Source organism: Heloderma suspectum, chromosome 4 (assembly GCF_057233095.1).
Source record: "Heloderma suspectum isolate Gila_16-S chromosome 4, 16-S_ref, whole genome shotgun sequence".
Taxonomy (NCBI): domain Eukaryota; kingdom Metazoa; phylum Chordata; class Lepidosauria; order Squamata; family Helodermatidae; genus Heloderma; species Heloderma suspectum.
Genome location: NC_139461.1, coordinates 285,886,257 through 285,902,287, shown reverse-complemented (window position 1 = coordinate 285,902,287; position 16,031 = coordinate 285,886,257). Strand labels below are relative to the sequence as shown.

The following is a 16,031-nucleotide window of genomic DNA, read 5'->3' as shown; positions in this document are numbered from 1 at the left end:
GTAAAGCAAATTGCCCGTTTCCTCTTTTTGTGTAACGGAGAAGGCAAGGGCTGCTTCACACTTTATGCTGCCATTGCCACAGGTGCACAGTGTTACACATGGGTTTTCCCTCAGCAAATAGCAAAGAATCACAGGTGTGTGTTCTTAGACAAACACATGAGATACCACAGCCCAATCAAGGCTCGCCGGCACATGTCCAAAAATCTATTCATGTCATGTTTTTCCCATCCTTCCTCTAAGGAGCACAGGGTGGTACACATTTTTCTCCCCTTCTGTTTTTATCATCACAACAACCCTGTGAGGTAGGTCACCCAATGAGCTCCATGGCTGAGCCCAGGTCTCCCAGGTCCTAGTTTTTACAGTCTCTGAAGGGCTGTTCACACAACATGCTAACCCACACTCAGTGATTGAGTGTGGGTTGTTTTGAACCATGGGTTGTTTGTTGAATTGTGGGTTATCATGTTGTCTGAACAGAGCTGGGGTGGCTTGCTAACTATGCAGTATGGCTTATTTTTCTCAAACAAGCCACCTTGAGAACCCGTGGTTTGTTATAGGGTTGTTCAGAGTGGTTAACAAGTCACACTGCATGGTTAACAAGCCACCCTGGATGCATTCTGACAACATGATAACCCACCCTGTGGAAAGCATGCTGCATTCAGACAACATACTAACCCATAGTTCAACAAACAACCCATGGTTCAAAACAGCCCACACTCAACCACTGAGTGTGGGTTAGCGTGTTGTGTGAACAGCCCTGCAATTACACCTCACTGGCTCTCCTAACTGTGTTTAAGAACACCCACCCCCTGTTCACACTTTGTTTTTGCAGCAGGAAGCACCAGTGTAACCACAATTGACCTCTGGCAAATGTAATCTAGGCCTTTCCTCAGAGCCCAAAAGACAGAGCCAGAGTTCTTTTTGCTTTTCCTCTGCTGCTTGTTCAGTTTCTCAGGGAACGGCAGGAGGTCTTGCATTTTGTAAAGGTTTTTTTGTAAGCTGCTCCATGGTGCAACTTCATGAAGCAATTGCATTTCTGGAAATGGAGCCATCCTCTTCTTTCTGCATCGATGTAAAGGCAGCCACCCACACCTTTGCTCCTGGATTTTTATTGGATGCAATAATTGTCCCTTTTTGGTTATCCTGTTTCTACAGATAGCGTATTGAGTGAAACACTGCGTTTGACAGCAGCTCCTTTTATCAGCAGAGAAGTCCTTCAAGACATGTCCCTGAAGCTGGCAGATGGCAAAGAGTACCACTTGAGAAAGGGTGACAGGCTTTTCCTCTTTCCATTCGTAAGCCCTCAAATGGACCCCGAAATCTACGAGGAGCCAGAGGTAATGCAGTGCCATTCTGAATTGTGTTCCATATGAGAGTTTCCTCTGCAGATTCCTTTTGCTTTGTGGTTTAGGTAAACCCACTGAGTTGGGAATTGTGATAATGCAATTGTGATAATGCCCTGTTGTGAGCACAAGACCATAATGTAAATTCAAGACTGCATAATATTGGCACAGAACCAGAATGCCCTGTTTAAAAACAAAGCAGCACTGTGGGCAAGACTGTGTGTATTCCAGAATTCTTCACACCACACCACTGGTCCTTCAGCTTGCTTTTTAAAGCAACAGGTTTCTAGCCCTCAAGGCTGGATGACATCTGAGAAAGGGTGGGGGTAGAGAGACTGTGCAAAATTTCCAGTAGTCAGGAAAGAAGGCTTGGATATTCTGCAGAACTGTTTTGCCCATCCCATGGCTAGCAGAAGAACCAGGATCAGTTCTGCAAACTTGTACCTAGTAACTTTAAGCATGGCCTATATAAAATGGGATGATTGAAAACAATGCCAGTAGAGATACAGAAAAACAACAAGAGGAATGCCCCCCTGCAGCCCACAATTTAGATTTTCTGATCTTGTGAATCTCCCAGTCTGCCATTTGAACTAGTGGGGAATGACACAGGGACAGGTAGGGCTGGAAGAGAAATTCATTCAGTTGGCATTGTAATGCAAACTTACCTAATTTCAGACTTTCGAACCAATATGCAAGCCAAAACTCAATTATCTATCAAAATTTGCACTTTCCTGGAATTTTGCAATGGAGTTCTCCAATCAAAAAATGTGTGCAGAAATGTATAGATTAGGGAAATGTGCACACAAAAATGCATGTATCAGTGAAAATAACATTACAAATGCATTTTATTAGGAAAATTGTTTGCAAAAAATGTGTACGTTAGGCAAAAGTGCATATAGAACTGCATTTATTAGGAGAAATGTGCACAAAATGTGCACAAATTTAATACAAATATATATTTTAAAGATCTTTTCAAAGTTCTGGACAAACCAAACAGAAGACTGGAAAAACGAGAAACTGAGAGACACTGGCATTGACAGATTTGGCCATCCCTAACAGGCAGCATTGCTTCTTGTGGATATCACATATGCTGAATCAGCTTGAGAAATCCTCCCGATCCAAGGAGGCTGAACTGCGTTTCACCTGGGGATGCCTTTTAAGAATCCACTTTTGGGAGAGTTCCCAAAAGTGCTCTTGCGAGCCAAATTTTAATGGACCTATACAGCCATTTAAACATTGCAAATTAAATATAAATTTGCCGAGAAGCCATTAACGTCTATGTCTGAACCACAAAAAGCTCGTTCACAGTTCACTTGAGTTCTCTACGCTTGCTTAGTCTGCACGTGGGGAGCGGCTGCTGAATGGGTGAACGGATTCCATTGAAAAACATTGTGTTGGATGATGTAAAAGGTCTGTTTGTGATGCTAGATCTGTGATGGGTCATTCAGAGAAGGCTTAGTGTTACACTTGTGTGAACCACGCATATATATATATATATACACACACACACACACACACACATTCCACCAGATTGGATCTCAAGAGCTTTCTCCAGAGCAAAATTAGTAGCTCTCTGCATTTATATATAAGCCCTAGAACTAGAATTATGCAAAATAGCCTTCCCCAACTGTAACTCTCTTGAAGTGTTTGACTTCAACTCCCATCATTCCCAGTGAGCACAGAGGACACCAAGGCCGGATCTACACTTTGTGTCATATCATTATGATTCCATCATGATGAAGCTATATCCCTCTTGAGCATTTATACCTCGTAGGATGCACAGTGACATTTGTTGTACAATTTTGGATAATGTGGAATAAAAAGCAGGAAATAACATCACAAAAGCAGTGTATCGAATGTGTAATTGTCCCAGCAGCTAGCAGTGTACATCAATACCACTATAAAGGGGTAGTATAGATCTAGCCCAAGTTGGAAAGGCAGTTGGAGACAGTAGTAAATGAAAATTGGCACTGATTTATTATGAGTGGAATTCCTAAGTGGCCGTTGCTGTGACAACATAAGGCTCTCTCTCTCTCTCCCTCTCTCTCTCTCTACACACACACACACACACACACACCAGTGTGGTTTCCCCTTCTTTGTGTTCCTAACCTGCCTCCCCCAGCCCCATTAATTTTTGCCTTTTATTAACAAGAATCAAGCTGAGATCTCTTCCGCTTACAAACAGCTTCCCAGGGACCGTTATGGCAGAAATGATGCTGATATTGTTGTAACTTAAGTCTCCTTAAATTATTGTTTGTAAGGTTAAATGATGCCCACCTGTGTCCCAATAAGCAAGTAAACTCCTGTGTTGTATTGTATTCCTGGACAAAAAAATGTTTAAAAGCACATGTGTGTTTTTAAATGCTCAGTAAAGCTTTGCTGCTGGTTTAATTTCGAGTGGGGGAGAATCTCTGAAAAAGATTATTACCTAAAGTTCAATTAAATGTTCCACTTTTAGACATTAAGCTTTCATGCAGTTATGATGAGAAAGCATGCATGTATCAAATCCCAAAACACTTTTATCTCGAGCCCTCGCTAAAGGACCCAGGTGCAGATTTTGTATGAGCCATGGGAGCGGTCATGGAATGTACATCTAAAGCACCCTAGAAGTTACATGAAGTGCCGTGGTCCCAGTGCAATGATGAAAAGTACATTCTGAAGTGTTTTTCCACTCCCCCCATACCATACCACCTCACCCCCCACACACACTTGAGCAAAAGAGACTTACAATGAGCATCAGTACATATAATGGCAAGTTCCAAATGTTTGTCTCCTTGTCATGAGGAGCTGTCAAACAAACATAAGGGAGTAAACTGGTTAAGGGGAGGCAACATGTTAAAGATGCTCACAGTGGGCAGGGCTAGTGCAACAGGGAGCTAGCAGTTTTTAAAGCAACTGGAAATGAGCAGAAATGTTTGTTTCTGGAATGGGGCAGGTCAGAAGAGCTCGCGGAAGGGAGCCCCGCTGACTTGTCCTGATCGGGAAACGGGCTTGTTTCCAATCGTTTCTGGGCTTGTTTTAGGCAGTGCTAACTCCCCGTTGTGCTAGTGCGTGGGTCCCATGGGCGCAACGGAATGAGCGGAAGCACAGCAGCAGCATTGGAAACTGCCCAATGAAACCCCTGTTCATTTCAGTGGGGTTTGTAGAGGAAAACAGACTGTGGGTTTTACCATATGTGCTGCTCCAATTTCCTCCTCCATCTTGAGGCGAACGAACCCCCCAGGCCTGCTCCAGCTGGATTTCTGCCCACAGGGGCCATCTATTATCAACTGTCCTGCTGGAAAGTTTGCAGAAGAGAGAGAGAGGCAGGCAAAGAAGACCTTGGGGCCTTCTCCACCTAGACTCCTCCCAAAACACACTCATGCACACACAGGGCTGTGTACCAACATAAACAGCCCCATGGGAAGGATTCCAGGAGAAAAGGAAGTTGATGAGAATGTCACCAGACACTTGCCCCTGTTCCAGCTGGACTCACTCCACCCCAGGGCCATCTTCCACCAACTGCCATGAGGGAAGGGCCCTCCTGATGATTTTTTTAAAATGTCAATATTGTTTGTGATTTTATTACTTTTATGTTATTTGTAAGCTGCCTTGTTTGCATTTGTATCCTGAAAGGCAGCATATAAGTAATTGTAATAAACAAACAAAATAAATCCAGAAAGGTATGTAAACATTAAAAATTGTTTCCAGATTTCTGCTCACATTTAGAACAAACCCACTGAAATAAATGTGACTTACGTCAGGCTAACTTAAGCCCCATTGATTTTAGTGGGTCTACTCAAAGTATGACTAAGTTTGAACCCAACTCTATGATTTGTTACGTGGCCATCTTTTTTTCTTTCTTTTTACTCCCACTGCCCCCAACATCCAGACGGAGTCCTGTGTAACTTAAAATCTTGCACCCTGCATTTTAAACGCTAGTTAGCTGAAGCTAAAAGAAACGTTTGTCTCACCCTGTGCTTCTTGTTTTCCAGCAATTCAGATATGACCGGTTCCTCAATTCAGATGGCACAGAAAAAAAGGACTTCTATAAAGGAGGGGAAAAGCTCAAGTATTACACCATGCCATGGGGAGCGGGACTAAATGTCTGTATTGGAAAGCCCTTTGCAATCAATAGCATGAAACAGTGAGTGAATATATTAATATTAATTCCCATCTCTAACTATAATATTGATCATAAGAAGCCAGTGTTGTCTTGCGATAGAAATCAAACCTCTCAAATAAAAGAAAAGGAAAAAGTGTTAGTCCAATTCAGTTTCAGTTGTTTCCAGTGGAGGCTGGTGGCTCCGATGTCAGTGGAGTGGTGAATCTGCTCTGGGTTTCTATCAGAACTCTAAAGGAGTTATCCTAGGTGCAGAAGCACCTTGGATAGCTCCTTTTGAGTTCTGACTGAAACCCGAAGTGGATTCACTGCTCCACTGACATCGGAGCCACCAGCCTCCACTGATTGTTTTCATGTCTGAATATATCCCTATGCAGCATCTTGTATTGCCCCTGCAGTAGGCTTCGAACTCTTAATTTAGAGGTGCTAAGATAGTGATAAATCAGATCCAGGTTTGCTTACAAGGAGATACTTTATTGAGTACAATCAGCACACAGGCGTACCCAGTGGTTGGATCAGACAGCTTCTCTGAACCCAGAGCCATGGGGTAAGATGGGTTTTCTACTATACATGTTAGCAGTGAGGCAGCACAACAGCAGCAAGCGTTAATTAGCGTTCATTCCCAGCATAGACTAACAGTGCTTGGTCAGAAGGGAAACAGTCAGAGCTTTCCCAGCACAGACACCTGCAGCTTTAAAGCAAACAAGCTTCACTTCCCAGGTGCATCCTGATAAGACCCTCTAGCTTGTTAGTATGGAATGTGCTGAGGCTGCACTATCGACCTTTGATTCATCCTGGTAAATCAAGAGGCCTGTTAGGGAAAACAGCAGCCAACTGACCAACATCAGAGAGCATTATGGATCATCTAAACCCCTCTAAAACTACTGATAGCTTGGTTCAGGCCTGAGGCCTTACACATCTGACCCATCAAGCAGTATTATAGTGGAGCCAGGGCTCACAGGGTTAAAGCACTGGGACTTTTTAATTAGCAGGGATGACAACATCCCTCCAAGCTTAGCTGGGGAGGAGGAGAGATGGATCCTCCCAGCAACAATATATTGTTGTGAGCCATCCCTGTTGTAATGAAAAGTATTGGTTAATATGCATGTAACAGAGGCGGTTGCAAAATTTTTATTTTCTGCTGTTAAAATCCATAAGCTCATTCTCCAGACTCGTATGTAACAATTGGCTGATGACATTTTAATATACTATGTTAATTGTATTTAAGATTTAAATATTTTAAATAATTGTTGAATTGGGGGGCGGGTTGGTCTTAAGTATTTTATTTTGAGGATTGTTTTGTGTTCTAAATGGTCTGTGACCGTATAATAATAAAGTAACAAGAAAAGTATTGGGTGGCCGGGGGCTTGGTTGCTCTTGAATGGGCAATTAAGACATAGGAAGATAGAAAGCTGCTTTATACTGGGCTGGTTTGCAGAACATGCCACACTCAGTGGGTTATTTAACCCTTGATGAGCTGCAGGAGTGTGTCAGATGTGTGTACTGCCATTATGAATATGAAAACCCAGATGGGGTTGCAGTGTGTCATCCAAACACAGCCACGATGGGTTATTCAAGGGTAAACAACCCTCACATAATCCCACAACAAACCCTACTACAAACCAAGGGTTATGCAAGGGTTGTTTAACCCTCAAATAACCCACATTGGCCGGGTTTGGATGACACATCGCAACCCCATTGCAGGTTGCATATTCATAATGGCAGCTACACATGCCCTGTAGTGCCATGGCTCATCATGGGTTAAATAACCCACAGTGAGCCTGACGTGTCATGCAAATCCAGTCACTGAATCAGACCATTGGTCCATCTAGCCAGTATTGTTGACACTGACCAGCAGCAGACCTCCAATGTTTCATGCAGGTGTTTTCCCTGTCCTACCTGGAAAGGCCGGGATCAAACCTGTGATGTTTTGCATGCAAAGCAGGTGCTCTGCCACTGAGCTACAGCCTCTGCCCTAAAGTCCCATTAGTTTTACAAGAGACCTGCTCAAGGTGGAGAAGAAAAGTGCTAGAACTGGTTTGTTGACATGGATCAACACCGCTGCCTGCAGTTTGGGACTGTCCTTGGGGACGTGGCTATGGGCACCATCATGAGCGCCTGCACTACACCGCTGCCATCAAGCCAAGCTGAACATAGTCCACCAGCAGTGTCCAGCCAGATCCTTGACCACCTACACCTGCCCTTGTTTTGCAGGCCTGGGCAGGCTGCAGAAACTAGGTGTATCAAACCCCTGGTAGACCATCATACATGCTTGGTGTGCTGCGCTCAGCTTGGTGGGTGATAAGTTGCCCAAGGTAGCAAAACCTCACGTCCACATTTAGGGATAAGCTGTTGCTCAGCTCTCCCTTGCCTACAGACATCCCTATCACACTCCGTCCATTCTTTATTATGCTGGCTTTTCTTTGGAGGAGCTCGGAGCAGCTCCTCCAACCTTTTCTGCTGTGGGACCCCGGCTGTGGAATGAGCTCCCTAGAGAGGTTCACCTGGTGCCTACGTTGTACTCCTTTTGGCACCAGGTGAAGACTTTTTTTTTTAAATTTTCCCAGTATTTTAGCATTTTAGCTTCCTAATCTTTTACGTCTGTTGTTTTAAATATGTATTTTAAATTTCTGCATTGCTGCTAGATTTTATGCTGGTTGTACTGTTATAATGTGGATTTAAGCTTTCATAATTTATATTGTTTTATGCTGCACCTTGTGGTTTTAATTTTTGTGAACCACCCAGAGAGCTGCGGCTGTTGGGAGGTATAGAAATTAAATTAAATGAAATGAATGAATGAATGAATAGGCAAGCAAGCAAGCTTACATGCTGATTTCTAGGTAATTTATAGGGCCGGTCCTGTTTCGCTTCAGCAGAGGAAATGCAGCATGTGCCTTCAGACCCATTTCAAGCACTTTACAAACGTAGGGTGCCATCCTATGCATGTTTGGACAGAATAAACACCTAGCATTCCATAGCCAGCCATGTCATGTGCAGATTTATGCATTGGCAGTGGTGGTGCTCTTCCAGTTGGTTCCGCTTGACTTTGGTTCCACTTGACTTTGGTTCCGCTTGACTTCCGCAGTTTACGGCCAGTGCTTCGTTCTGCCATTCACAAGCCCCCAGAATTCTCCTCCTTTTTTTCCGCTCTGAAAATTACGTAGATAAATCCATACCGACAACCGTAATTCCGGTGCCCAGCCGTCTCAATTAGTCTGCATAACTTCCATAAGAACTGCTATTTTTCGTAAATATTTACGTTTTTTTTAAAAAATAAAATCCTCTGTCTCCATTTACTTTCAGCCAAAACACTTCCTCTTCCTAGGGGCTTCCCAAAAGAAGGCTGCCTTAGGTGTGCCTGAGCGATAAACTATTTGTTTAAAGCAACGCTGTTTTAAAGAAAGAAAAAACATTTTAAAATGACCATGCCGCTCCAGGACTGGCATGTTCACTTTGAAAGGTTTTTCTTTCTTTAAAACAGCGTTGCTTTAAACAAATAGTTTATCGCTCAGGCACACCTAAGACAGCCTTCTTTTGGGAAGCCCCTAGGAAGAGGAAGTGTTTTCACTGAAAGTAAACTGAGACAGAGGATTTCAATTTAAAAAGAACACCCACAAACAAGGCGGTGAGCACAATTCATTTTTTTAAAAAACTTACGTATTTATTATTGGAATATACTACATTGCAATTTTATTCATGAAAATTTCACGACTCTTTGCGGACGATGGAAAAAAAAGCCGCATGACTGCTGGCTCCGCAGGACCTCGTGGTGCTGTTCCGCAGAGGATTCCATGGCACGGACTGAAGGGAATTTGATCCCATTTCAGTCCATGATGGAATTCTCTGACATCCCTAATAAAGACCCATCGGCTTTACAAGAGACCTGCTTCAGGTGGAGATGAAAAGTGCTAGAACTGGTTTGTTGATATGAAATGCACAGCGGCCTGCATTTTTGGACTCTCCTTGGGGACATGACTATGGGCAGTGTCATGATGGGTGCCTGTACTACACCACCGCCATCAAGCCGAGCTGAATATAGTCCCCCAGCAATGTCTGTTATTAAGCCACTGTAGATGGCAGCTTTGTAGGACGGCCACATGCAAAACAGCACGGTCCTCCTGCACTTTTAATAGCAGTATAGAAGAGGGAATTTCAGCAGGTGTACCTTTGTTGTACAATTGCCTATTCAACACAGCTATTAAAAGTGCAGGAGCCCTGGCCTCTCTGGTATCTGGCCACCCCAATGGTATGGATGAATTAAGTCAGACGTGGGGAGAAACTGCATCAGGATCTTCTAGTAGATCTCGGGACGATTGGCAGTAGTTCAGCAAGGTTTTCTTTACTCCCAGTTTTTTAACAATAGCAACAACAGAATCACTCCCCTTCCCTGCTTAAATTATACTGCCAAAATAAAGAAGCTTGGGGTAACCAGGAATGAAAAGAATGTGAGCTCAGCTCAGTGCTGGTATTCAACAGATGCTCAGAGGCACCATGTTATTTAATTCTAAGTATATGGCTTTTGCAGCTGGATCTAGTTGATGGATTTCAGGATTCTAGTAAAACACAAAGATGATCCTGCAAGCCTGAAGTCTGCCCTCCCCTGAATTAAGTCATACAAGCTGAAAAAGGCTATACAAGCCAAATGGATGTGTCTGTCGGGTTTCTCCTTTAAAAATGAACCTTTTATAGACAGGCCCCAGTTTGGCTAAAGTCAGTTCTGCTCAAGCCCTGTTGAAAGCAATGAAAATAAGTTAGCTGTGACTCTTAAATGCCATTGTTTTCCATGAGACTTAAGTGTGTATAGGATTACAGCCTATCTAGGAGTAAGTCCCTCTGAACTTAGTGAGTCTTACTTCTGAGTAAACCTGCATAGACTTGTATGGCTGGCCTGCAATTTCCATTAGAACAAGTCGCATTGAATAAAACAGAACTTTCTTCAATGGTAAATGTTCACAGGATCACAACTGACTTTAGCAGACTGGGGGCCAGTAGTAGAAACTGGCATCCTACAGAGTTTGATTTTAGATTTGTTCATGTATTTCCACCCACTTTATGTTCAACCTCTGTTTAAGAACTTGAATCAATTTTAAATCAAAGCTCCCAAATTAGTCAGCATCTTAGGCCCTGCTGACCTGATTCTTTTTATCATTTCAGGTGTGTTTTCTTCCTCTTAAGCTCATTTGATTTGGAGCTGAAAGATCCCAAGGAAAAGATCCCTGGCTTCGACAAGGAAAGATATGGCTTTGGAATGGTGCAGCCAGAAAAGGAGGTCATAGTTCGATATAAATTGAAAGACCAGTAAAATCTTACCTTTCTTCTCCTAACCAAGTTATTCTGGCTACAGCTTTGTGATCTGCAAGAAACAGTTCTTAATTAGTTTCAGCAGAACTTTTGTGAACCACCCAGAGAGCTTCAGCTACTGGGCGGTATAGAAATGAAATAAATAAATAAACAAACTTTATTTTGACATGATATTGCTAAGGGTTGGTTTATGTTAAAGCCATAAGGAGGCCATTTTAAATTGGTCTCTGCAGGCTGACCATATGTAAAAGCTCACCACATGGGTTTGGCAGTTTATACCCCACTACTGCAAGCCAGTGACCCAGTTCACATGTTATGGAGGCAATTCCTGGGCTGTTTGAGACTGAAAAAATCATAAACTGGCTTATAATTCATAGGGCTTTGCACCACTTTGGTTCCAGATCCAAATTCTGAACTGAAGCAGGGTGATTCAGACTGAATCAGTCTGGATCTGAAGGCGATCTGGATTGGTCCGAAGTGGCCTGAAACAGGTCTGAGCAATCCGGACAATTCTGAAGCCCAGACAGCCTGTCTGGGAAATGTAACATTTTGCGTAAGATTAGGGAGGGGGAGGGGAGGAGTTGGGAGGGGGGAAACCGAGCCTTGGCAAGTGATATCTCTAGCTGCCAACAGGGCTGAACGTTTAACTCAGCAGTCTGTAATAACAGTGGTGGAGGAGGGATTGTATATAACAGGAGATTCTGCTTTCGCTTCCCAGTGTGAGAGAGAACAGCAGCAGTTCCCATTCCCAGTACCTACCCAGCCCTTCTCAATTCCAATTCTTAGTCTTCCCTTTCCCTATCTTTCCTCTAGATTGTCTGTCTGTCTGTCTATCTTCAGTTTGTTTCTCTGCTTGTTCTTTGGCTTCCCCCACCCCCTTCAATTACTATTCCTTCCCTTCCCATTTTTCAACTCTTCATCTATATTCTTATAAAAAACAAAACAATGCCATTTTTTTCCTCTTCTGTTAGATAGTGTTAGTGTTATTTCCCCCACCCCCATCCCTTAGCTTGTGTAGGTAGTTTTTTCTTTCTGTATCTCCTTTTCTTTTGGTTTTGTGTGTGTGTGTGTGTGTGTGTGCGCGCACGCTATGTGAGTACACCATACACATTGTGCACAAGCAAACAGTGTGTGGCCAAAGCAGTACACTAGTACACAGTCCAGTATATACTGTGGGGCAAAGCACTACACACAATACAGATATGATGAAGCATCTTAGGGTACCACCACCCATGGTGCTGCTCTGGGCCATTTAATTTAGAAGAAAGGCAAATAAGGGGGAGATTTAAATTATATAGAATAGAGAAAGTGGAGCAGAGCAATAAATAAGCACCACTGAGTTCAGTGTGACTTACTCCCAGGTAATGTGTATTGCAGCCAAAGAGAGGTTTAACTTTTCTTCCCTTAATGGAGAGCCTCAGGTCATCCAGTGAAGCTGAATAGTGGCAGATTCAGGACAGACAAAAGGGAAGTACTAGGGGACAGGTGTAATTTTGCACTGCAAAAACTCCTACACCAGAAATTAAGGATAGTGACCTCCTAACTGTCAGCTTAAACACCCTCTGATTAGGATCTCTAATCCTCTGCATGGCTTGACAGTTTTTATTTATCTTTTGTTATAGTTTTTGAGAAAAGTAAACTATGCATGGCTAGCACAAAAGCTACTGGACCTAACTGTCTGAAATTTGTCAGGTTCAGTCACCTCCATAGGGGCTGCCACATCCCCAAATTCCATGCACTTGCGTAGAAGCACTGAAAAATTATTACTCTTTGCTTTGACAGATTTTCTTGAAAAACGCAAATTCTAACTGTGGCTAGCACAAAAGTCACTGGACCTAACTGTCTGAAATTTGGCCAGTTCAATCACCTCCATAGGGGCTGCCGGGTCTCCACATTTTATGAATATATCATAAAAACAAAGTCATGGCTGTTTCTATTTTGCAATGCAAATAAATGGGAATTTGGATTTCCGAATCTTGCTTTAGATCCAGAGACTGAAGTGGATCAGGTCAAATCTGAAGCTCTGAACTGGCCTCTGAAGTGGGTTGTGGGGGCTGTGCACAGCCCTAATAATTCATTTGTGAGTCCGGAAAAATCAGAAACTAGTTTATTCTGCTTTTGTGAGTCTGAAAAGATCATGGCGTGCTGCCTGCACCTTCCCTCCCCCCCCGCAAATGGCGACTGTGGGAATGACAGGCACTCACAAATGGCTCAGGGTAGGTGCAGGCGGCTTGGTGAGTGCAGCATGTGTGTGCAAGCGGGGGCAGCAGCTTGGCAGGTGCAGCCTGGAGGTGCAAGCGGGGGGAGTCCATTGGACTCCCGGACTCAGCTGAGTGCCCACACCATCGCTATTAATAGGCTCAGTACAATATCTGAAGATGGCATTGGATATTTTTGTTCTATAACTCAGGATGGGAGATTCTTCAATGCTTGAGTTCACCAAGATTTTCCAAACTCCACCTTCAAGGCTGCCTCCCTCCCTTTCCAATTGCAATCTGTTTTTCTTTTCATTCAAATTTGAAAAGTGTGCTTTTTTTAAAAAAAGAAGTGTGCACTCAAATGCACACTTCCCCCCATTGATGAAAATGCAAAGATGCAAATTTGTTTTTTAAAAAAGCACATTTTAAGATTGCCCATTTTTCTAAAGTATGCATTTTGCAAACAGGATTGCAGGCTTGGGAATGTGCAAACTTTCTGCATGAGCTTTTTCCGAAAGCTGTGCTCCTGTTCACATTCACACTCAGGGTTGTGAATGTTGCAAATTTGAGCACATCAAAACCAAATTCTTGTACATTCCTATCTAAAACAGCATTACAAACAAATATAGAACAAAGTGGCAGGAAAAAATTCTAAGTAGATATTGGTACCCATAGACAGGAAGAAAGGAACATAAGGCCAGTATTTGCTGAGTTTGCTAATTAATAAATACATTGAACCTTACCTGACCAGCTCCACCTGAGTAGCATGTTTGGCATAACTGAGCTACCGTAGATATATTACTTCTTTTCCTTAAGACTTTAAAATTACAGTTAATTATAAGCCAGGGTGGGCAACTTGTGGCCCTCCAGATCTTTTGGTCTACAACTCCCATCAGCCCTAGCCAGCATAGTTAATGGTGAAGGATGATGGGAGTTGTAGGCCAAAACATCAGAAGGACCACAAATTGCCCACCCCACTGCTTTAAGCTATAACTGTTTACACAATAGTAATGAACAGCGGCCTCCTGTGACTTGCAAGTTAGGTCTTAGCTTTAATGCACCTGAGACTTGTTAGGATGGAAGAGCTGAACTTTATGCTCAGTGATTTGGGATATGTACCTTTAAAAAAGTTTTTTTTTTCATTACAAAAACCTTGATTGCACTAAAAGAAAAATGTAGCATAAATATCAGAGATGGGGTGTATTTCACCATTCAATGGAAGCTCAAAAAACAAAAAGCTGCAGAACTGGAGAGGCAGTGTGGTGTATTGGTTACAGCAGATCTGGAACAGTCTGCAGGGGTGAGGCGTTGCTTTGCCCCATTGCTGCTTGCTTTTAGGCAGGCAATTCCTGTGAATTCTTACAGAGTACCATCTTGAAGTCATTTTTATGCTGCTACTGCCTTTTAGTCCTATTTAGATGGCTTCTGTGGTTTTACTGATATTTTTGTTCCTTTTTTATTGTGCATTTTTATTGTACTTATCCTGAATATTTTATAGAAAGGCCAGATACAAATCTCAAAAATAAACAATAAAGAATTCAACATCCCAAGTAGAAAATTCAACATCCCAAGAATCTCAGCTTTCATTCTTTTAATGAGCCACATTTCTAGCCTTTCTGGTTGCAAATAGAAGCTTTAAAAACATGTGAGGAATGCTTGGTCACATCTCAAGGGAGCTCAATAGGATTTACCTTGGCCAGGTGGCCATGCCTTTGGTGTCTTGCAGAGCTTGTTCCCCTCACCATGCCCATCAGCAGCAAAGTAAGGAAACCAAAAAATTGTGTTAATTTCTTAATATGCATAATATATCCTAGTTGCAGAATCCAGTTTTTCTCCTTGGCACAGAATCTAGAATGCTTTAGGGCAGGAAACACATCAACCTGGTTCACACAATCACTGCAGCCCACTGTGGCTTATTTAAGCCACGGCAAGTTGCCTATTCAAGCCCTGGCCACAGTTTGTCGTGTCATCTGAACCAGGGTGGCATGGCTTGTTGGAGGGGGAAACAACCCTCCAATAACCTATGGCTTGTTGTAGGATTATTGGAGGATTGTTTCCCCTTCCAACAAGCCATGCTGCTCAGGTTCGGACAACACAGCAAACCATGATATTCAAATATTCAAAATGGCAGCCAGCACTCACTCACCGCAACCCAAGGTGGTTTAAATAAGCCATGCTGGGATGCAGCGACCATGCAGACTGGTCCATTGTCTTGCTGAATAGCTGCTGCTTTTACAGTGGAGATTGATTTAAATTCAGATTGAGCCACACATCTGAGATGTCCTGTTTTGCTCTTTGACTAATAGGGGGTTCCTGCTATTAGAGCTGGGTTTCACTACCAGCACCCCCACCCCCACATTCACACTTAGAATTTATTTGTTCCCACCACCATTGCTCAGCCCAATTCATGTTTTATAGCTATTCTGGGAACAGACACATTAGCAAATGCCCTTTGCATCCCTATAATCATCTCTGAATCTGCATGGAAAGCCCAGGCTTCTGGTATTTCTAATGGCTGTAGCAGTGAACCTTTAAATTACGACTGCAAATGGCAATTTAACAGATCTGTAAATTTGTCCATTAATAAGTAAGTGGAATGTTCAAATCATTTTGCAAGGGGGAGGCTCACAGTTGAATGTTAAGCCCCAGAATAACCAGACCTTGGCATACGTCAGATTTACTCAGCCTGCTGCCCTCCAGATGTGTTGGATGGCGCCCCCCCATCATTCCAAGCCAGCATGGCCAATGCAACCAGAAGGCTGGCATAAGTGATGGAGCCCAAGATGGGGGAGATAAGGCCCAGGGATCCTGTCTGTGGCTTCCAAAGCAGGAGGGTAGCAAGCTGTGATGTTTTCTTTGCATCCTGGAGCTCAAATAGTCAACTCACCCATTTCTCGCCCTCTGTGTGTGTATATGTTACACACATTCACTCAGTTGCCACAAAAGGGATAAATCTAGTTGCTCAGCAGTGGAATGGGAGGTGGTAATGACGCTGCCGCAATGCCATTCACATTACAGTCAGAGAATCTGCCCCAGGATATCCCAAGTTGTTATGTGCACAGTAGGTTGGCTGCTTACACATCACCAGTA

At 43.1% G+C, this 16,031-nt stretch overlaps 1 protein-coding gene across 1 annotated transcript in view; it reads left to right on the top strand.

Annotated features, from left to right (window-relative positions):
* The window catches only part of PTGIS (prostaglandin I2 synthase), a 49,272-nt gene extending 34,770 nt beyond the window's left edge, over positions 1-14,502 (top strand). The window contains exons 8-10 of the mRNA XM_084854109.1: positions 1,153-1,334; positions 5,315-5,466; positions 10,597-14,502. Coding sequence (XP_084710235.1) covers positions 1,153-1,334; positions 5,315-5,466; positions 10,597-10,744 — 482 coding nt within the window. The 3' untranslated portion in view covers positions 10,745-14,502. The remainder of the gene's footprint in view (positions 1-1,152; positions 1,335-5,314; positions 5,467-10,596) is intronic.
* Positions 14,503-16,031: the final 1,529 nt, after the last annotated feature.